The 23,151-nt window shown below is 48.0% G+C and overlaps 1 protein-coding gene across 5 annotated transcripts in view; it reads left to right on the top strand.

The window, feature by feature from the left end:
* Snx29 (sorting nexin 29) overlaps positions 1 to 23,151 on the top strand; it is a 389,328-nt gene that overhangs the window by 256,720 nt on the left and 109,457 nt on the right. For 4 of the 5 annotated variants that reach the window (XM_058578345.1, XM_046440643.2, XM_046440634.2 and 1 more), the window contains one exon: positions 6,547 to 6,663. In XM_058578345.1, coding sequence (XP_058434328.1) covers positions 6,547 to 6,663 — 117 coding nt within the window. Of the gene's footprint in view, positions 1 to 6,546; positions 6,664 to 23,151 lie in introns of those variants that run through there. The other variant, XR_009226515.1, reaches the window with a different exon arrangement.

Here is a 23,151-nt window from a genome sequence, read left to right as displayed (position 1 = left end):
GGGGTGTCTCAGGATCCTTGCTATAGTGTCCTTTGGGCCCGAGTTCCTCAGGAGCCCTTGCTTTTAAGGTTCTTGTCTACCTGTGTGCTCCTCCCCCCCCCCCCCAACAGGGGAGTCTGCGAGCTGGCCTGTGACAAGCCACACTGACTTCAGAGGCTCCGAGCAGTGATTGCTGAAGACAGCCCTTCACTGTGAGGTCCAGGCAGGATGGAGGAGTGTGGTCACAAGCATGGGCTCAGCAGTGTGTCCCAGTTCTGCTGCTTACTTTCTGTGTGGCCTTGAGCAAGTTGTTTACCTTTTCTGTGCCTCAGTTTCCTCAGCTACTCAATTAGGGACAGCAGCAGCTCTTACCTGGTGGGGAGGTGTGGGAGAGAACGTGGACTGTTCCTGGTACAGCGGGGAGGCTCCCTTGGCCTACCCTTTTCTGCCCTGCCGCTTCGTGTCACCATCACCCCTTACACAGGGAGAACACCTCAGTTTCAACAATTCCCCCTGATCTCTGTTGAGGGCCTTGTGGTCTGGTCAGGAAATAGGCACTCACCTCCCTGATCCTGGATTCTCCACTCCTAGGCAGGTGTATTACTTCTCTTCCTGGCTCATTTGTCACCTGAAGTGCCGTGTGATGGAAGCAGCATGGGCTTTGGGGCCATAATAGCTGGAGGTCCTCTTTCACTGTCACTCATGGACTCTGTGACCCTGGGCTCCTACTCAGCCCCCGATCCTTACCTTCTTCCTCTGGTAAGTCATTGTGGTCAGGCATCTCTGAGAGGGTCCCACAGCTCTGCGGTCAGAGAGACTGATGACAGCTATAGGTTTTTGATGACTTCACAGGCCTCCACGTCCTGGGCTAGGTCTGAACACCAGTCACTTCAGCTAACACTCCTCATTTTTCTTAGTTTTAAAGACCAAAGTGACATGCTACAAGAAAGTAACATTTAGGCAGCTATGTGGCGCACGCCTGTCATCTGTAATGCCAGCTACTTGGGAGGCCATAAGGATTCCTATTCAGTTGATGCTCACAAATGTGTCAAGGCAGAAGGGCACACTGAAGGAGGAGGATCCCAAGTTCAAGGCCAGCCTGGCAACTTAGTAAGATGCTATCTCAAAATAAAAAGGGATGGGAACATAGCTCACTGGTAAGGCACCCTGGACTCAATTTTCAGTTCAAGAAAAAAAAAAAATCTGAAATAACAGTGGATATTGATGATACTGGTTCTGTTTTTTTCTTCTTTCTTAACAAATTCTATCAAAGAGGCTGTGTTTGGTTTTTTTCCCCCCATTGATATTGTTTGCCATTGTCATCATAACAATGTAAGACGTGGCTTCAGACACAGTGTATGGATGGTGATGAGTGCCTTTCTAATTGCTTTTAAAATCCCAATTCATTAGACTGATACTTTTGTTAAAAACTTAGAAAAACCATGAAATCCCAGGAATTCCTAGCATTAGGAGATTGCTTTAAACCTCTCTAAGTGCTACTCACTTTCCACCTGGTCTTACCTCACACATTGTGTGCAGTGACAGTGGTCCATGGCCTCCCCTTGCCTGGTGCTCGCTTGTGTAGACTGGCTGAGAGCAGTGACACCACCCAGTGACAGTTCCTGCCGGCTGTTGCTAGAAGTCAGGGTCCAGGCAGTTTTTCTCTGGCTTGTGGTTTTGTTCATGTGAGAATTTGGAGTTTGAGAGCTGACCTGTGGAGGAGCTTGTGAAATCTTGTCTTACAGATTGTGGACTGGAAAGTTGTGTTTTCCATAACAAGATGGCCCAGCTGCAGTTCCAAGCTGTGTATGGGAACTGCTGCCCCTTTGTCTTTGCCAGCGATTGGTCATTGCAGTCACTAGGGCCTTCAGAAAGTACTTCTTAGATTCCCCCTTTGTCAATGAAGGGAGGCCCAGAAATCTTCATTTTTCAGAAAGAAACCTTGTAGGTGACTCATGATCAGATGGGACTGAGCCCCTGGTCCATACCATGCCCCTCCCCTCTATTGGGTGGGATAGACTTACCTTCTGTGACCACGAAGGGGGTCAGCTTTCTGACCCACCCAGGATGTCTGGGTAAAGACCCCAGAGAGTAGGGCCATAAGAGCACAGGTCCACATACCTACTCTGTCGCTTCCTGACCCTGACACTTCAGCTCTTTAAAACCTTGACAGCCTCACCTGTGAGGAAGGTGTGACCACCTGCAGGGAGGCTGTGGGGATTCCTAAGGCCTGCTGAGGGCTGGTATGCAGTTGGTGCTCACAAGTGTGTTAGGGCAGTGTGGATGTTGGCTAGTGCCAGAGAGTTGTTATAGAGGGTTTCCAGATGCCTCCCACAGCCACTGTGAACTGGGCCAGAAGACAGTGGAGGGAGGGTTCCATTCGGTGGTAGATGGATTCTGAACCATCCAAGTAAATGTTCTTGGAGAGTTTGAGGATGTGACCAGAAGAGCCTCAGATTCTATGGACACTTGGACATAGAGAGGTGTCTCGTTCTCAAGCAAGAAACATCTGATTTCTTAGCTCAAAGAGGGTGAGGCATTATTTACTTGGATGTGATGGCATGGAACATTCTAGTATGAAAAGAAATACCAGAGGCTTAAAAAAATACAATTTATAATCCTTTCATGATTTGGCAGGTAATTATGATAATCCCTGGGATTTTCACAGATTTAAAGCTTTTTCAACCACATTATTTTTGGAGATCATCTTCCCTGATACTCCAGCTGGAAGAGATTTCTCATTCCCCTAAACCTCCCAAGGCATCATCTTCCAAGTCTCAACTTAAATGTCACCTTCTGGAAGACACTGTCCTCCGTCTTCTAGGCTAGGGCTACTAAATAGATGTCATGTGCTAGGCCAAGCCCCTGACTGATTGGTCACGGCTGCCTGGGGATCCTCTAAAGGAATATTGTGATGGATTAGTGCTGTCTGCCAAAGGGGCAGTCAGTAGGAATGTAGGGAACCCTGGGATAGTTAACCAGTCCCCTGTGAGCATTTAGGCAAGTTCTAGCCATTGGCAGTTGAATTTGTACTTTGAGTGCATGTGCAAGAAGACAGGTGACCGTGCAGCAGGGATTTGCTAAGCCAAAGACGGAGACTTCCAAACATTGATAGATATTGAGCAGCCTTGGTACTCAAACTCCTTGCATATCTCTACCTTCTTCTCTCTAGCCAGAGGATGAAATCCAAAGGGCGACTCATAGCCTGGCACCTTGTCACCTGATCGGTTGTGTACCTTCCTGGCACAGCTGAGGGCCACATCTTCCTCTAGCCTCCAGTTCCCCTCGGGCCTTTCTGAGAACCGGGTCTCCATGCCTCACCCTTTGGCTCATCCTGGGTGCTGGGAGCTGTCAGCCATGTTCATTGTCTCTCCACCTGGCTTTGGCTTTTGATTTGTCACTGTCATTGGTGTTGATAAATGGCACTTCCTTCCTAAATATTTTCAGGGTAATTGCCATGGAACAAAACCACTAAGAGCAGAAAGAGACATGAACCTCAAACTGGCTCTGAGCATTGACGATCCAGAACATGTGTCTGGTGGGGATGTAGGGAGGGGTCTGTCCCTGGAGGCTGTGTGGCACACGAAGCACATTAGATGGTGACTCCTGAGTGTCTCTTGGAGAGCCCTTCTGTGACACCCCTCTTCCCTCAAGTGGCTCTGTCGTGATTTGTCTGACCAAATGTAACAGGTTGTGAATTGTGTGGTTCACTTGAGAACCCGGCCTGGCAGATGGTTAGCAACTCTGCGACGTTCTTGCTTTGGGACAGTGAGTTTCTCCACAGCCACCCAGCTCCCTAGTGTGGTACATCCTGGTTGGGAGGCACGATCTCTGGGGAGGGCCCTTTTCCAGGTGATCTCTAGAGACCTGCTTCTTGGTCTCCTCTACCATGTCTCCGACATCAGTACCCGTTGTGGAAAACTGCTCCTGTGCTCAGCATTCACCCTGCCACACCTGTGAAATGCACTCTTGTTTCCTCTGCATGGTGGCCCAGTGAGGCCAGAGTGGAGTTTGATCCCCATTTTGTAGATGATGAGCTTCAGGCTTATGGGGGCTCCCTGTCTTGCACCAAGCACATTGTCAGTAGTCAAATGGGCCCAGTCCTGTCTCACACCAAAGCTTGACCTTACCCCCCTCTCAACTTCCTGCCAGCCTCTGGTACCTGCCTTTGCACCTACAGTTTCCTCTGCTACCTGGTGACTTCCTGGACCTTAGCGTGAGTATGGAATTCGCATCCTGTAGGGCTGAGTGACATTAGGGAGACACTGAGAGCAACAGGTGGGATTGAAGAGAGGAGTTAGGATTTCATCCTTAGGGTGGGGAAAACATTGAAGGTATTGAAAAAAAGGTGACAATATGAGATGTGACTTTGGAAGAACACTGCTACTTGGGGCAGAGTGGATAGGAACAACCTATTCTCTCTGTAACCCATTTCCTGCATTTCTCTCTGGCCATTGCAAATAAGATGATCACAGGAGACCCGTGTGTGCCCTGCAAGCTAGATGAAAATTTCAGGTGGCAGTGGTTTTTCAGCCTACTGGGAAGTACTTGTGATCTCCGAGGCGTCTCTTAGTCTTGAATTTGTTTCTAATTGTGCTAGAGTTTGGGGATGATTATTTGAGAAACAGGGAGCTTCATGGTTTATGTAAGAGGAAGGCTGTTTATTCCAGTGACTGACTACAGGAACACGCAGTAGAGAAGCTCAGTTTTGGAGGTGGGCTTGATGCCACAGCTTCATGATGAAATTATTTCATCAAGTTATGTCTTCTCCGGTGCATTGGGTCCCTCCCTCATTGCCCAGTGAAATGGGTGTTTGAATGTGGTCCAGTCCATCTTCTGGCTGCAAAAGGGAACCTGGGTTTTGAAAGCTCATGACAAACAGCACCTGAACCTGGAACATTCGATGTTTCGTGCATTGATGAGCAGCTGCGGCAGCACTCTGTTCCCCGCCAAACAATGCAGAGGCAAGACTACAAAACTGTCTTTGCTTTGGGAATGACAGTGACATTTATTTAAACTGGAACTTTGTGGGGCCCATTAACAGGTGTTTGTGTGCTCCTGGTGGCTGTGTACTAAGTGGATCATAGCCCCGAGGAAGCTCATGGAGGGTTTGTGTGATTCTTATGTGAGGATTCACTCAGATGTTATTAGAGATGCAGTATTTGCTTGTTAAAGGCTGAAAGAGGATCGGATCGACCTAAGCTTTCCTTATACAAAAGGAGTAAGGCAACTGGGAAATACTAATTTTTGGTCTTTACAAAGAAAAAAGCTGGTGAAATGGCTCAGTGACGTTGTTTCCCGTGGCTAATCGCACGCTTCTTGCACTCTCTCTGGGCAATTTTCACTTAGTGTTGCACATAGTTTGGGGGGACACCTTGGAACAAGGGAGTGCGTTGGAGTTAACGTAAGTGTCCCAGGGACAGGAGTTGGATACATTTTGTGCTGATGGCGCAATGGCTCTTTTGTTTCAGGTGAGGAACGTCTGACTCTCTTAAGGAGTTTAATTCTTTAGAGTTTCATTGGGATAAACAAGAGAGAGTGCTCATGGCTGAGAAACCAAAGGAAGGAAAAGTAGAGAATGGGAGGGAAACGCCCTGAGGCAGACCCCGGTGCCCCTCTTTCCCTCTGTGCCTTTTGCCCTTAGTGTGAGGGAGAAGCAGAAGGGAGGCCTCCCTCTGTTGCTCCAGGGGAGACCCGACTTAGTGGCCCCGACTGTCCCCCACAGAGCTGCTCCCTTCCTCATTCCCACAGTGGGTTTGTATCTCCCATAACCTACCCCAAGAGGCCCGGCAGCCCTGTGGGTGAGCACTCCTCAGTCGGTGCTCAGGTCTCTGTCCAGGGAGCTGAGCTCTTGGGCAGGCAGGGCAGTTTGGAGAAGTTCCCCTGCTAACCGCGGGCCTGAAGGGTGCATCTGGGCACCATGCAATGGCAGGATCATAGCCCACAGCCAGGGCTCTGGTCTGCCCTTTGCCAACAGCATGACCTTGAGCAAGCAGCTTAGACTCCTGATATGCAACTTTTCTTTCTGTGATGTGGGAGTAGCAGTATCTGCCTCCCAGAGCACCTGTGGTGCAGCCAGGAGGCACATGTGGCGGGGTTATCCTGACATGCAATTGGCAGCGACTGGGATATAGTTGTGCACTGGCTGTTGTGTCCGTCACCATAGTTGGCACCACCCTAGAGAAGACTCTGGCTCTGCGTTCCTAGTTTTCAGAACGGTTGCAGTCACTCTTATTGTACTGTTAGTAGGGACATTCTGGACACACATGGCACAGCTTACGGAGAAAACACCTTTCTAGAAAAATCGAGCCTGTGTTCCAAGGTCTAGATATGGTTAGATACAGCCAGATTTTGACCATGAACTGTGGCCTGGCACCTCCAAAGTGTTAAAATCAAGCAAATCAAACCGTATTCTACTTTTGAGTGGATTTGCATATCTCATAGGTAAGCTGCGCCTCTAGCCCCAGCCCTGCTGAACCACAGCAGGAATAAGGACATAGGAGCGGGAACAGGCCATGGGGGAAGGTATGCCTCTGGGTGCTAAGGTGTTGTGCTTGTCTTTTTCAGGTGGCAGAGATGCATGGAGAGCTGATCGAGTTCAACGAGCGCCTGCACAGGGCCTTGGTGGCCAAGGAAGCTCTGGTGTCCCAGATGAGGCAGGAGCTCATCGACCTCCGGGGCCCGGTGAGTGCTCCCCGCTGGCGGGTCTAGCCTTGCCATCTGCCCTCCCTCCCCGTCTACTGGCCTGCATGGCCCACAGCCCCATTGATTTGTTTGGTGTGTGCATCACTGGTGGTGTCAAGGCTGTGGGAGAGCACAGACACTCCCAGAAGGCAGCTCCTTGTCCCCACTGTCCAGAGTGAACTACAGGACCCTGGGACCTCGCTCTTTCACGGGTGGGAAGAGGTGGAATACATGCAGTGGTTCAATTCTGCAGCCATGTGCCCTGTTCCTCTAACAGTCTGTGTTCTGACATTGGCACAGAGCCTTCCCCTCCAGGTTTTTATACTTTAGTACACTTATTTCCACGAGTAGCCTGGGTTTTGTGTTCTTTGCTTGACTCATGTGATAGTATGTGTCATATCTGTTTGTCACTTGTTTTTAATTCAGTATTGTGGTTTGAGGTATACATCCCATGTCCATCTAGCATGGGGATTTTTAAGCACAGCAGTGCTGATGCTTTGAATTGTGTGGTTCTCCATCATGGGGGCTGCCCCTTGCACTGGGGGTCCCTGGTTTCCACTCCCCAGAAGGCAGTAGCCTCACTTCCCCCTGTTGTGACAACCACATATGGCTTCTGACATTGCTTAGTGTCCCCCTAGGGGCACAGGCACCTCTGGTTGAGAAGCCCTGATCTAGTTCATTCACTTTGTGTTGAATGAAACACTGAAATATTTTTTATCCCGTCATAAGCTCATAGGTTGTTCCCTGCATTTTACTACTGAGACCCAATATTGTGAGCGGTCCAACACTGGTCCTTTGGTGCCCGCATGTAGCAGCTTCTTCATTTTAAAATTTATTTATTGTGTAAAATGGTTGGAGCCCACGGGGAGGTGAATAACTAGAATGCACTATTATATGTCCAATGTCAAGTGCAGCGGTTCTCGGTCATGGCCAGTCTTGTTTTAAGTTACTTATTCTTGCTTCCTTCTCTACACTGTAATATATATGTCCAAAACTAAGAAAACTTAAATACTCTATCATTATCACCTCCAATTACCAATAATTCCCATTCACCATTGAATATTGGTGTTTGAATTTCCAACCATTCCATTATTTCATAATTTTTTAAATTCAGGATCATATGAGGTTCACATATTATAATTGGCTGGTATGTCTCTTATGTGTCTTTGTCTTCCATAATTTAAAAAATTATGGTTAAAGAAAAAAATATATATATATATCATAAAATGCACCATCCTGACCATGTGTAGTTCAGCCCATCCCGTGTTATGCAGCAAACACCCCGTCTTCCAGCTGAAACCATCGCCATTAATCACCGACTCCCTCCTCCCCTAGAACTCGGTACCCACCGTTCTTCTGTCTCTGTGTTCAGCTGCTCCCTCGGGTTCCTCTTTGTGTCCTCCCTTATCTCTCTCCCTCTCTCCTTCCCTCTCCCTGTCCTCCCTCTCCCCTCTCCCCTTCCCACCTCTCCCCCAATCAGCTTGTTTGCTGAAGACACCAGGTCATTTGCCTCACAACTTTTACCCCCTGAACCTTGCTGCCGAGCCTCTGGTGCCACTGGACATGCTCCTTCCTATATTTCCTTAGGTTGGCACTTGGAACTGTAGGCTGAATTCAGGTTTAACTTTGCTGATGACACAGCCCCATCCTTGCGGTGGTGTTGTATGCGAGGAGAGGGTAAGGTCTGCTGTCCCTCTTTGTGATATTAGCAGCCCTTTATCATCACTTCCCAGGTTCATAGTACACCTGTTTCTCTAAGTGGCCAGGTGTGGAGTTGCCAAGCTTTGGCACGTGGAACTTTTTTGAGGTCCACCATCTTGTTAAGTAGACGCACCTTCGTGTGATCCTCCGGCTGTGCAAGATCTCTGCCAGCGCTCTTACACCCACCAGCGCTTGAGGGCGCGAGCATCTCAGCTGTATTTCATGGCCACAGGGAATTTGGCCACCCTTTGGTTTGCTGCTGCCTGTTTTGGTTTCCACTCTTGTGACTGGTTTTTCAACACTTTGCCCATTTTTCTCTTGGATTATTTGTTTCCTCCCTGACTCTTTGTGGATCTTTTCATTTGCGTGTGTTGTAAATATCCCCTCTCGGCCTTTGGCTTGATTACTCACTTTTAATCATGGTGAAAATTTCCAATATGCATTAAATCAAGGAGACTCATCTGAGGAAATCACATCCCCTTCAGGCAGCTTCTGCACTATCAACTCGGGGTCATTCTTCCTCGGTACACCACTTGGCCCCTTCCCAGCTCGGGTTAGTTAGATGGAGTGACGCCACCGTTCCACAGGTCCGCTGAGGTTCTGAGAGGCCCCAGTCTTTGAGAAGTGTGCACATAGCTGGGTTGAAACTCGGATCTGAAGTCTATCTTCTCGCTCCATGCTGTACCTACTCCAGGGAATTTGGGGAGTAGGGGTAATTAGGGTCCGTGCAATAGTCTGTGTCCTTCTGAGCAAGTCCTGAGGGTTTCTCTACAGTGGCTTCTCCACATTAAAGACTTGGGCAGTGTCCACTGTGGCTCCACCTGTCCATGTATCTGCAGCCCTAAGAAAGCACAGTGGAGTTGCGGGGTTCAGGAGTCCTGGTGCTGACCTCTTTTCCCCATTGTGAGTGGGGCAGACTTGAGCAGGCAAGGCTTCTTGTCTCCACCCAACTTCAAGTGTTCCCGCCTCCTCCAAGGCAGGCCTTGTGGGAGAGGGCCCCTGAGGGCAGACAGGAATTGAGCAGTGACTCTGTTTCTTAGAGTAGACCCACTCTGGACTCTGTGGTATCCTTTATGCTGAAAGAATGGTAGATGACTACTGTCACCATGGAACTTGGTGCAGTCACCTAGCCAATATGAATGGCGAACTGCTGATATTAATTGCTGATGTTTACTGGGTAACTACTGTCTGCCAAAAATTTGATTACATACTTTTAAGCATCTGTGCTTTATTTAACCCTCATCCACCCTACAAGTAATTATTTATGATCCCCATTTTGCAGAAGAGGAAACCTAGGCTTAGCAATGAGGTGACTCGCCCAGCATCCCACCGTGAGAAGTGGCACATCTGGGTCTGACTTAAGATTCGATTTTATTTTATTTTTTTAACAGTTGAAGTTTCAAAATCTTGGACTCCTGACAAATCTTATTTTACACATGCTAAAAAAAAAAAAGTCAAGTAGTTAAAAAAGGTTTTCAGTGAAAAATAAATCTCCTCTTCATTGTGGCCCCTGGGTTTTCTACCCAGAGGCAAGAAGTGTTAGGAGCCCTGGATTTATCTTTGCAGAGGTGAGCAGTGCCTGAGTCAGTCTCTGGCATGCACCTCCGCATCTTAATTACTAGTAGCCTGCTGAATTCATTGTTCTCTGTTACTTTTTCCTCATTTAACAAGCACTTCAGAGATCTGTGTCTCACTTTTTATGCAGATCTGTCATTCTTTTTAAGAACTGCACTGGCTTCCTTGAGCAGGCCTGACCCGCCCTCTGCTGAGGGTTTGTCCTGCTGGCTTCCAGCAGAGTCTGGCTCGAACCCCCATGGAGTGCTGCATTCAGGCTGGAAGGTTCTGGGTGGACTCAGGTTTCTTATCTTGCAGGGTCTTGGCTTTGGGAAGGGCTGCCACCACCTTCCAGTTCTCTCTGCCTGCAGCAGGACAGTTCTTTCCAGGGGCCAGCTTTCTTTAGGAGGCCACAATTGAGCGGGTTCCAACAGCTTGTCAGGCATTGTCCTCTTATAAATGTGACACTCCAAAGGGCTTGGCCCCACCGATGTCTCCTTGTGTGCCCCTTGTGGTGCTGGGCCTCCTGTCCTCCTGGCTTTCACGCTCCGTCTCCCTATTGCTGAAATGCCGCTCTGGGCCTAGTGACCTTCCCACCATCTCCTCGTGCTTCCTCAGGATCCCTCCCGATGCCCTGGCAAGGTTAGCTCCACTCGCGGCGTGTTGACGGGGACTCTCCCTTCCCATCATGATGACTTTCCGTTGCTCCATCGCAGACCACTCTGCGCTTCTTTCTGCTTCCTTTGAATCCCAGTTGGTCCTCAGGGTAGGTGCTCAGCTGTGGGTCACCTCGTGGAGTGGACGGTCAGATGGCGTCCAAGTCTCCCTGGGCCCCTGAGACTGCAGGCCCATCTTCTCCCTCCACTTGTGCTCCCCAGCTTCAGCCTGAACCCCTTGAGGTCCAGGATGGCCACTCACATAGAGGTGGCTCTATTTGTCACCATTTTTCCTGTAGGCAAGCTGTGATGGCAAGAAGCAGGAAAGAGTGCAATGGTCATAAGAACCTGAAGGCTGTTGGGAAGAGCTGGTCATCTCTATGGCACCACAGGGACAGCCTTGACTTGTCATTATTGCTTCGGGGCTACCTTGGTCATTTCCCCAGAATCAAGAGCCGGGGCAGAAGGAAGGAGGCCTTTTCCAGTCCAACATGATCTCCGGAGGCGTCTCTTCCTCTGCACTGTCAGAGGCGTGTCCTTGGGAATCTCAGGCTCTGCTCCCTTCTTTTCCAGTTGGCCTGGCTCTCTGGGGGGCGGGTGAGACCTCCCCTAGGCATCTGAGTACCCCAGGGACTCAAGGATCAAGCCAATGTGCTTATGTGGAACCTCAATTTCCTCTTTTGACAAGTGGGCATGAACATGGCACCAACCGTTTACGAGGGTCCCTAGGACACTGCCAGTGAATCAGGTACCAGACACATGACGAGGGCCCATCCCATTTTCATCTCTGAACTCCTGTGTCTGGTACTATGCTTGGCAAGTAGTAGGTGTTCAATAAATGTTTCACGATAACTTCATTTTCATAGAGCAGAGGATCACTGCAGAGATCCAATGATAATTAAGCAAAAGACAGGAGCAGGGACACAGTTTCTGCTCTAAATGTCATACTCTAAGCTCAGTTACTTATTTTAAGGAGAAGGAATTTGGGATTAAGGGTTGAATTTTTTTCCTTTTCTTTTTTTTTGAATATAGGTATTTTTAGGACTCTCATTATTTTTTTTCTCTGGTATAAGATGTGAATGAATGCTGGAGTTTGGTTTTTTCTTTTAAAACCCTTTTAGCAGGATTTGATTACACTCTGGGAGAACAGCTCCTAGTTTGAATAATAAATGGAGACAGGGAAATAGAACCTTGTAAAGACTGCAAGACGTAGAGGTCAATTAATGTCACAGCGGTGAAGGCCAGACGGAAGTGGCTCATTAAATCCAGGGTGTTCCCACAGGGGAGCAAACGTGGCTTTGTGTGGTAGAAGCGGGGCTCCTCTTTCTATCTGTCCCATTTCTGGTCACCTCCACTGAAGCAGAGGAGAGGCCTGGCCAGGTGTGGTGGCACACACCTGTCATCCCAGCAGCTTGGGAGGCTGAGGCAGGAGAATTGCAAGTTCAAAGTCAGCCTCAGCAACTTAGCAAGGCCCCGTGTAAGCAGAAATAACCAGAAATGGGAGCAGACCTCGGATCAGCAGCCGTCCTCATCAGGCAGTGGTGGGGTGGCAAGTGGCGTGTTCTGTGTTTTATGGGTCCTAATGAGAGTCCATCACAGCAGAATGTTTAGTGGGATTTAATCATTAGCGGCTTGGGACATGCTGGCTGGGCAGTAAGAAAACAAGTTGTACAGATTAAAAATGTAAGTTGGCAAAACAGCTGTAAAAGCTTGAAACTTATTGTTACCAGAGCCCAAAGCCAACATGTTTGCCTTCCCTTCCAGGACTCGGTGTTACTGGGAAAGGAAGAAAGATTACAGCCCAGAGCTAACGTCTACCTTCTCTCTCTCAGGACCCATTGTCCTCTGGGGGGGGGGTGTTGTTCTCCATTTCTTGGGGGATGTTATCTTCCACATCCTTCACCCCGTCTCAGAGTAACAAAAAGAGCTGGAGCGACCCAGAGATGTGGCTGGGTGGTTAAGCACCCCTGATATAAAAAGAAAGGAAGGGGGGAGGAAGTCTGCACAACTTGCGGTGTGTGGGGTCACTGCCCCCACTCATGACCTTGGTGCAGCTGGCTCAGTCCCCTCACCTGCCCTCCCCCACCCGCCTGCGCCTTGCGGTGCTGCCGTTTGCTGTGTGGGTGGTGTGCATTTTTATCCTTTCTCCTCGGGTCAGCCCCGTGTCATTGCCCCGTGAGGTTGGTTTCTCAGCAGAGCACACTGAGGTGTAGAGGTCTTGTGGCTCTGAAGGCGGTGGCTTCATTCATGGTAGTTCTGAATGGAACCCAGGGCTCCGAGGCCAGGCCCAGGCAGCTCACCCACCCCCACCTGCCCCTGTCCTTTTCAAGGAAGCCCAGTGCCTGCCGTGCCCCAGGCAGAGCGCCGTGGGTGCTCTTAAACCCCCTGGCAGGGCGCTCCAAGGCGGGTCTCTTGCCCGCACCGGCCTTCCCTCCGTCTCTTCTGTTCACATGGTGCCTCAGAGTGTGTTTGTTAGTCCTATTGGTCATTTGTCTTGATGTTAAAAGGTTATTTGAACACTTGGAATCTGGAGACGGCCGTTTTCTAAAAGCAGGACAGTGATGGAGAGGGTGGGCACACTTGGTCCACGTTGAGTGAAGCACTTGTGATGGAAGATGTTTGAAAATTAGTGGAGGAGCGATAGGCTTTCCTGCAGGACTTCCCAGAGAGTTATGCATGGTGCCTTGGGCCTGAGTGCAGCAGCATCCCCCAAATTATTTGGCCAAGGAATAGCTTTTCTAAGATGTTCATGGAACTGTGTTTTCAGGAATGTATTTGGAAAAACTAGGGCACAGTTAAATGTCGTGTTAGTTATTGACATGCCAGCTAGCAGGGAGCTCGCCCAAGCCTGCTGTACCTCATGGGCTGTCCTGATGCTGAATTTGTAGGGCCAGGAGGAGAGGAGGTAACCTAGAATGGCCTTGGGGTGCATTGACTGCCCACATTCCAGGGGGTGAGCCGCGGGCCAGGTGTCCCATCCTGGATCCCAATGGCCTCCCTCCGCCTCCTCAGGTGCCCAGGGCACTGGATTTCCCAGGCTCTGACAGCCTCTTGACATTGGTTTCAGTGAGCAGCTCTTACTGGCTTTCCGAGGTACTCCCCTTTCTCTCTGTTCTCTTTCGTCTCTATCTGCCTCTCCCTCATCTGTCCCTTTTGTCTCCCCTGTCCCTCCCTCTCTCTTCCTCCTCATTGTCTTTTGTTGTTGTTGTTGTTGTTATCCAGCATTGAACTCAGGGGGCACTCGACCCCTGAGCCACATCCCCAGCCCTATTTTGTGTTTTATCTAAAGACAGGGTTTCACTGAGTCGCTTAGGGCCTCACTTTTGCTGAGGCTGGCTTTGAACTCATGATCCTCCTGCCTCAGCCTCCCAAGCTGCTGGGATTACAGGTGTGTGCCACTGCACCTGGCCCCATTATATCTTGTTTAATAAGATTTACAATGCTGTACAGCACAACAGTTATTGCCGTTCACCGCAAGCACCCCCCAACACTGCACATCTTTCTCTTATCCTTTTGATGGTTCAAGACCTTCATGTTTTGTGTGGACTTCAGTGAAGCAGGTGTGTAGGATCAGCCTCTGGAACTGGCTTGTAGACTCCCCACTGCCTTCTCTCCCTGCTGCAGACCTGGCCTGTCTCTGTGGCACCTCCTGCTCCAGCGTTGTGTGTTGACTTTTCTGTTCTTCCCTGTGGGCTGAAGCCTTCCCTGAGGCGGGAACTGTGACTTCAGGTCCCTCCTTACAGCCTGGTGCATACAGCCTATGGATCCGACCTGCACCTGCAGTGTCTAGGGTAACACTGCTGACCTGCATGTTGGATTATCCAGAAAGACACCCTCCTGTTTTGCTGGGCAACAGACTCTGTTAGTCCCCCCTGTGAGCAGCCTGGTTTGTCCATGGGACACTTTCCTTCTGTTGAGGTTCCCCGGGCTGGTGGGAGAGAAAGACAAGTCATTTAAACTCAGGGGATGAGAGAAATGGAAAAACCCCATCCCAAGTTTTGTAATAAGGTTCACTTCAGAATAAAATGCTTCCTGGGACTTTCTCGGTATCTTTAAAACCTTCTGAGGGAGAGATCTCATTTGAGGTCTGATGCTATTTAAGTATGGAAGCTTAATAGGAAGTATATTTTTCAGTTGGGTGGCACTTACCGGAATATCTAATGATCAAGTACCAAATTGCCTGTGGTCCCACGGCAGCTCTAAACATTGCATTCCAAATTTTAAGAGGCTTTTTAATTCGGCACTTGGACATCCGGGTTTTAATCGTCTGCCGTCTTGGAAGAGATTATTTTAAAAAGTGCCATTTAAGAGAAGCAACCAAAAATATATCTCATATAGAGGCTTAACTCAGAAATTAGTTTTTGACACAAAATCGTTGGGAAAGATGCTTACAGAACCCACTTTAAACCTCTCAGTGCCAGGGGATAAAAGCCCCCTATTTGGGCCCAGCTGTTTCTCTGTCAAGGGGCAAATACCCCAAGTGTTCAGTCACATGACCTTTCATATCGGTGTAAACCGTCCTGGACTCTAGGGATTATTAAATGCCAGGTCTCATTTCTGACGGCTTGTTAGGTAACCTCTGGCCCCTGAGCTCTGCTTATTTCCACCGGTACTTGGCTCCTACTGGGAGCTCCCGGGGCTGGGGTAGGTTGAGCTACCGAGCCTGGCTGGCCAAGTCTGAAGAGCGTGGAGCTTTGAAAATACATTTCCGTGAAGAGCCGGCTTAGTATCCTTTGGCAAACGCTGTGTGTACAAGAGTCACCCCAGAGTGGCTGGGGCCACACTGAAGCAAACAGGAAGCACCTGCAGAGGGGCAGTCAGATCTGTGAGCTCCTCACTGCAGGGCGACTTCAGCTGAGAGTGCAGGGAAGCTTTGCTGGACCTGCTTGCGCCACCTGTCACTCACTCCTGTTTCATTGACTGCTTTATGTGGAGCGAGGCACTGCGGAGATACAGCAGGCGTAGAAGATCCAGCCTTTGCCCTTGGGGAGGCCAAAGACCGGGACACATTTGTGACACCATCTCTGATTTGACTATGTCATGGTTTGGCATGGAGACGGTCCAGACCAGACAATCCTTTATCTTCCCTGCCACGGATTCTGAAGGAAGGTACTCCAGGATTCTGAGGCCACTTGAACCCCCACATTTTACCTCGTCTCTGTCCTCCAGCGGAGGTTTGTGTGTGCAGGGCTTGGGTTGACTGCTCACCGCACACCCAGCAGGAGGAGTGATGGACAGTGGCCAAGATACTTTTGCAGTTCACAGATCCCTCCTACTTACCACCCAAGGCCTTCCGGAAAGTGTCACTGTTTGTCCTTTGGATTCCATCTGACCTGGGTGTACGGCTTGGAGTAATTACAATCCTGAGTGCGTGTCACAGGCTCATTGGTGGTACAAGCAAGGCCTGCTCTGACACTTGGCCTTTGGTCTTGCTCCGTGAAGACTGCTCCCAGACCTCATTGTCGCCTTGCCACACGGGTCATGCAGGCCCCTGGCTGCTTTGTCCCCAGGTGTAGTTCACTCAGCACTTGTAATTAGGTTGTGTGTGTTGGGGGGAGAGGTCCTGTGCTGGGGGCAACCACATGGGACCCCTGCTAGGCAGGGTGGCCCCTCCTTCCAAGAGGTCACACTGTGGTGCTGCCCTGAACCATTTCATTTTGTCATCTTTCACATATGGACCCGCCTAGCTCCTTCCACTCCGTCTATACCACACTCTGCAAATTTTCTTGACCAAGACACATTCATCCATCTCCTAACTTAATTTGTTTCTCTTTCTGCTAAGTTAATGCACACAGTATTTCCAAGGATAAGTACTAACCACAGGACTGCACTTGCACAAACCCTCTAACTAGACACGTCCTGGGTACTTGTCCTTAATTCAACACATTTCCTTCTGCAGGTCGACGGAGTTCTCTTCTGATTAGTCATACCTTGCTCACCAGTTGCTTGTCACTTTTTAATCTTCCTATTTAAAGGAAATCACCCATAGCACAAGAGTTAATAACAAGAATCAACAAATGGGACTTACTTAAACTAAAAAGTTTTTTCTCAGCAAGAGAAACAATAAGAGAGGTAAATAGGGAGCCTACATCATGGGAACAAATTTTTACTCCTCACACTTCAGATAGAGCCCTAATATCCAGAGTATACAAAGAACTCAAAAAATTAAACAATAAGATAACAAATAACCCAATCAACAAATGGGCCAAGGACCTGAACAGACACTTCTCAGAGGAGGACATACAATCAATCAACAAGTACATGAAAAAATGCTTACCATCTCTAGCAGTCAGAGAAATGCAAATCAAAACCACCCTAAGATACCATCTCACTCCAGTAAGATTGGCAGCCATTATGAAGTCAAACAACAACAAGTGCTGGCGAGGATGTGGGGAAAAGGGTACTCTTGTACATTGCTGGTGGGACTGCAAATTGGTGCGGCCAATTTGGAAAGCAGTATGGAGATTCCTGGGAAAGCTGGGAATGGAACCACCATTTGACCCAGCTATTGCCCTTCTCGGACTATTCCCTGAAGACCTTAAAAGAGTGTACTACAGGGATACTGCCACATCGATGTTGATAGCAGCACAATTCACAATAGCTAGACTGTGGAACCAACCCAGATGCCCTTCAATAGATAAATGGATAAAAAAAATGTGGCATTTATACACAATGAAGTACTACTCTGCACTAAAAAATGACAAAATCATGGAATTTGCAGGGAAATGGATGGCATTAGAGCAGATTATGCTAAGTGAAGCTAGCCAATCCCTAAAAAACAAATGCCAAATGTCTTCTTTGATATAATGAGAGCAACTAAGAACAGAGCAGGGAGGAAGAGCAGGAGGAAAAGATTAACATTAAACAGGGACATGAGGTGGGAGGGAAAGGGAGAGAAAAGGGAAATTGCATGGAAATGGAAGAAGACCCTCATTGTTATACAAAATTACATACAAGAGGAAGTGAGGGGAAAGGGAAAAAAACAAGGGGGAGAAATGAATTACAGTAGATGGGGTAGAGAGAGAAGATGGGAGGGGAGGGGAGGGGGGATAGTAGAGGATAGGAAAGGTAGCAGAATACAACAGTTACTAATATGGCATTATGTAAAAATGTGGATGTGTAACCGATGTGATTCTGCAATCTGTATTTGGGGTAAAAATGGGAGTTCATAACCCACTTGAATCTAATGTATGAAATATGATATGTCAAGAGCTTTGTAATGTTTTGAACAACCAATAAAAAAATAAAAAATAAAAAAAAAATAAAGGAAATCTTTCTTGAAAAATAAAAGCCCATCTCGACTTCCTTCTCTCCAGAACCTTCCTTCATTAGCCTCGCTGAGCTGGGAGTGAGCAGCTTCAAGGGCATCTCAAGGTTGATTGTGGGAGGCTTGCTTCTCTCCTTGCAGTGAATGTGTAGAGTCTTCTAGTAAAAGTCAAGGTTGCCTTTCTGAGTGTTTTTATGGAGTTGAAGTCCCTGGGCAGCAATTCTTTTGGGTCCAGAGCAGATTGTGCCTAGATACGTTGCTTTCTCTTTTCTTAGGGGTGAGCAGAGTATGTGAGCACATGGGAGCAGAAGGGTAAGGGATAAGGAGATCCCTGATTTAGTGGCATAAATCCCACTATTGACTCCCTGACCTGTTCTTCTGGAGATGACCTCTTCCCGAGCGGTGAGTGGCACCTTGGTAGTGCCCATCCTGCCTGTTCGTGAGCTGTAGCCGTTTTGCCCAGGAGGCCACAGAGCTGCTGCTCTGATTTCCTCATCCATGCCAAAGCAAGAGGCCACAGCGTCAGATGTGACTGATGTCCCAGCCAGGCGTTTTGAGGTCTGACTTGGCCAAGGGTTCTGATAAAGTTAAAAATACCTTAGACCCTTCCCCCCTTAGAATTTTATTTCTTTTCTGGGAAAGTGCTCATTTCATTTCTTCCTCCTCCTCCCTCCTCTTCCCTCCTTTTTTCTGGGGTCCAGGAATGTTATTGCCTTTGCCAGTAAGAGTTGCAAGCCCTCAGCAGAAATTATTGCCTGTCCTGATAAACTTGCATCCACCTGTTGGCCCCAATCACTCCATATGGTGCAGATATTTTTCTTTTTTCTAAAACATTGCTGTTTCTTTAAAAAAAAAAATCTTTTTTTGTAGTTGTTGATGGACAGCATGCCTCTGGTTTTTTTTTTTGTTTTTGTTTTTGTTTTTGTTTTGTTTTTAATGTGGTGCTGAGGACTGAACCCAGTGCCTCACACATGCTAGGCAAGCACTCTGCCACTGAGCCTTGGTACAAATATTTTTTATTTTTATTTTTTGGTACTGGAGATGGAACCCAGGGGTACTTTTACATTTCGCTCATCCCCAGAGAGAGGACTTCACTAAGTTGGTGAGGCTGGCCTTGAATTGCGATCTTCCTGCCTCAGGCTCTCTAGTTATTGGGACTAGACATGTAGCACTGCATGGGCATCATTTTCTTTAAACTTAAGAAAATTATAAAACTTTACATTTAATAATACTTATGCATGGAAAGTCTTGGTTACAAAGAGCATAAAAAAGATATTTATACTCTTCTATAGATTTGATAAACTTTTAAGTTAGAATGTAAAAGAGAACGACTTGGTGTTCGCATTATTTCAACTTTTATGTAGAAAGATAATCAGATATCACGGAAAATATTATATTAGCTTTGTTTTAAAAATAATTGGACAGATGCCACAGCAGGACCTGACATCTGCGTTTTCCTGCCTCTTATATCTGCTCTTTTCCCACAATCCCCCCCTGCCCCAGCACTTACCATTGCTGTGACATGTATTTGCAGCACTTGGTTTCCCAACTTTGGTTTTTTGAAAGATGTGCTTTAAATTTTTTTTCTTCTACCTGGTGGCACACACCTATAATCCCAGCTACTTGAAAGGCTGAGGCAAGAGAATCTCAAGTTCAAGGGTGACCTCTGCAATTTAGTGAGACCTGTCTCAAATAAAAATTAAAAAGGGCTGGGGTTATAACTTAGAGGTAGAGCACTTCTGGGCTCAATCCCCAGTACCCCCCCAAAAGATTATTATATATATATATATATGTATATATATATACACACACACACACACACATATACATACACACACACACACATATATATGTATATACACACACACACACACACACACACATATATATATATATATATAAATAAAGGCAAAAAAAACAAAGTCCATTTTTTGAAAGAATTTAAATAATGCACAACTTATGTACAGTACAGAACACAAGTGTCCCTCTCACAGAAATACCATTGTGGAAAGTTTAGCACACATCCTTCCATGTATGTTTTTATGGGTGTACATAAACATACAGGCGTGTATGCATGTATGTGCACATAAAATACACTTGTTTAGCATAAGTGGGATAAGTCAGATTTCCTTCTTAATTCATGAATATATTTTGGCTTCTATTTTCCTCTTAATCTTTCAGTCTTCCCCATCCTTCAAGGTCTGGTTCAGTATTTAAGAAAGCGCAAGTGGACCTGTTAAATACTGCATTTTGATTTTTTTTTTTTTTTTTGGCACTGAGGGTTGAACTCGGGGGCCATTTTACTACTAAGCTATATTGTCAGTCATTTTTTTTGCTTATTTTAATTTTTTAATTTGGAGACAGGGCCTCACTAAGTTTCTGAGGCTGGCCTTGAACTTGTGATCATCTTGCCTTGGCTTCCCAAGTTGGTGGATTACAGGCCTACATCACTGTGCAGACTTGATCTCCCCACCACGCCCCCCACCCCCTCCAGCATGCTTCCTTCCAATACTATTTACTAGCTCATGGTTGTCCTTTGGCTTTTCCACGAAAGTAGCATTGATTGAGCACTTATCATATACAAAATTCTGTTCCAAGTGCTGTAAACGTGGTAACGAGCTCCTGTCCCCATTCTAGAGATGAGGACACTAAGGTGCAGGTAGGATGGTTAAGGCCCCAAGTCCTAATGGCTAGTAAGTGAGGAGCTGGTGAGTCCCTTTTTTAGTCCTGTGTACCCATCTTTAAATGGACTACTGAGGCCCAGTTAAGAGAGTTGTATGAGGTTTAAATCAGATGACGCCTCCACATCACCCCAAGTCGGGATAGAGTGCCACTCTGTCATGGTCCTGAGTAAAAGGCCTCCGTCCTGCTGAATTTCCTTCCTAGCACTCATCATCACTTGGCAAAGAGTTGGTCGTATGCCGTCTCCTGTCTGTCCCCATGTGCTTGGCCGGGCTCCCTGTACCTGCTCCAGGGCGGTAAGCAGCTGTTGAACGGGTGGATGTTCGTGCTCACTTCTCCTCCATTGCGTCCCCACCGCAGATGTCCAGAAAACACTTGGTGAAGCTGCCTGAAACGGCATTCTCTGCCAGCTCCACGTAACAACAGAGGGCCCTGAACTTGACTCAAGATGGTCATATTGCTGTTTTTATTTGTTCTCCTGCTGTCAGGAATAAGAAGCTAGTGTGTCAAGTATGTTGCCCACCCCTGATTTTCCTGACGTCTCAATTTAAATCCTTTCCAATTAGAGTATGAAATTATCCATCAGTCACAGAGAGGACTCATGCCTTTGGTGGTGGCTGCCAGAAAATGCCAGACCTAACTGGAAAAGCTGTGGGGGAGGGAAGAGCTGGCTAGTGGAGACTGCCTGCTCCTGAAGCTGTCCACCAGAGGAGTGGGCAAGCCCAGGTCTGCTGGTTCGAAGGAGGGTCCTGACTCCTGAAAAACTGAGGAACGCTGACCAGGCCTTCTCAGTTCTCCAGGGCTGAACAAGCCTTTCTGCTCAGTAACTCTATGGTTTCAGGCAAGATTTCTCTCTTAGTGTTCACATCTATAAAGTGGATTGTAGCATATTAGTCAGGGTAGATTGTGTTATGCTGGAGTAACAACCCCAAGAATTCATAAACGGAAAGGGGTTTCTCCCTCCCTCCTGCTACTCGGCCTTCATGGATTGGCAGGGCCTCGGCTGCTTGTATTTTAGCTGGGTATTAAGTAGAAGGACGAGAGCTTGACTGAGCACACAGTGACTCAAAGCTTCTACCCAGAAATGAGACATCACTCCTCTCTTAATTCATCAGCAAAGCAAGTCCCTGTGGACACATCTGACTTGATGGGGTGGGCCGTAGTCTTGCTGCACCCCAGGAGGAGAGAGCAGAACTGCTGATGCGTAGCCCAGGGCTCCCACAGGTGTCACCTGGCTCCCAGGAGTTCTAAGGACTCAGCCAAGTGACATAGTGCCTGCACTTAGTAGGCACTGAGTGGACTGTAGTGCTGCTGGTCTGGTGGAGGCGGAATGATGCCGATTGGAGACTCAAAGCTGATCCACAAAAGCTTCATCTTACTGATCTCTTTGAGTTCCCTGAGTTTCAGGTATTGTGCTTTGAACTGAGGATCAAAGTAACACCTATGTGCTCTGTGTCCTTGACGAGCTCATGATCTCCCCTTGGCAGCAAGGATTGAGGGGTTGCTTTGGGGTTTTCATTTTCAGGCCTCGGTCTTGCTAGAAAAACTTGCAGACTAAATCTCTACCCAGTGTTGGCAGCAGAAACCCCAAGGGCTGTTCTGATCTAACTGGACCTAGTGTGTTGAGCAATCTAGAACTGGCAGTCCTGGGCAGGAGAGCAGGAGGGCAGCAGGGCAGCAAGGCAGGAGATGCTGATTGGTTCACATTATTTTATGCCCACCCTTGGGTCAAATCTCTCAGAGGGATGATTGCCCAAGAGAGGAGCAGCCAGCCAGACAGACCCCGTCCCTTTTTCTTGCCCCGTCCCTCCTCCTTGTTGGGGAAGACACGGAAGCTCAGAGCAGGACAATGACCTGCTTGCTGCCAATTAGCCTAGTAGAATGGGGACAGTTGTGGGTTCAGAACTGTGCCCTCTTGTGCTTTGGTTCAGTTCCAAAAGCATCCTCTCCAAGAGTCATTGGGTTCAAAGGGCATTGGAGACACATGGCACTTGGGGAGATGGGATACTGAAAAAGGTTAAATTGCACCAGGCCTGGCATCCTTGATTAGCAGAATGTGGTCACTGCTTATTGACAGAGGAGACTGAAAACAAGCCACTTTCTCCCTGGTAGGGCTGCTACTTCCCTGAGCTCCACGAGGAATGGTTTAGGGCTCTGAGGGTTTTGGTGATGGCTTCCTGCATGGTCAATGCCAGTGAATGGAGGCCACCCAATGACGATAACACCATGTCTTGGCTGGTGGTGGAAGGCCCTGGTGTGTGTGAAGGGGGCTGATGGCCTTCGTATGAGAGCATTTCTGGAAGATGCCATTTTGGACTTACTGCCTGTCTTCAGAGTTGCTGTCACAGAGCAGATTGTCCAGGAGGTAGGTTCCAGAACATGACCCTTGATTGTCTGAGGATGGAGATTTCGGCTCCAAGCATTCTTTCTCACTCCTGCTATGAATGGTCTAATCTCTTGGCTGCAGAATGGAACCCCTGAGGCTAAGAAATTTCTTGGACTGTTTGCATCCAGCCTCCCATCCACCCTTCTGGCATTTCTGGAAGCCCATAGCACAGGGGCTAGGAGCAGGTGGATGAACTTAGAAATGGACTCATACCTACGGTCATCGTTCACCCTGAGGAATGT

Source organism: Marmota monax, unplaced genomic scaffold (assembly GCF_021218885.2).
Source record: "Marmota monax isolate L192 unplaced genomic scaffold, Marmota_monax_Labrador192_F-V1.1 WCK01_AAM20220418_F8-fsc00035, whole genome shotgun sequence".
Lineage (NCBI taxonomy): Eukaryota > Metazoa > Chordata > Mammalia > Rodentia > Sciuridae > Marmota > Marmota monax.
The sequence above is the reverse complement of the archived record's forward strand: the minus strand, read 5'-3'. Positions and strand labels throughout refer to the sequence as shown.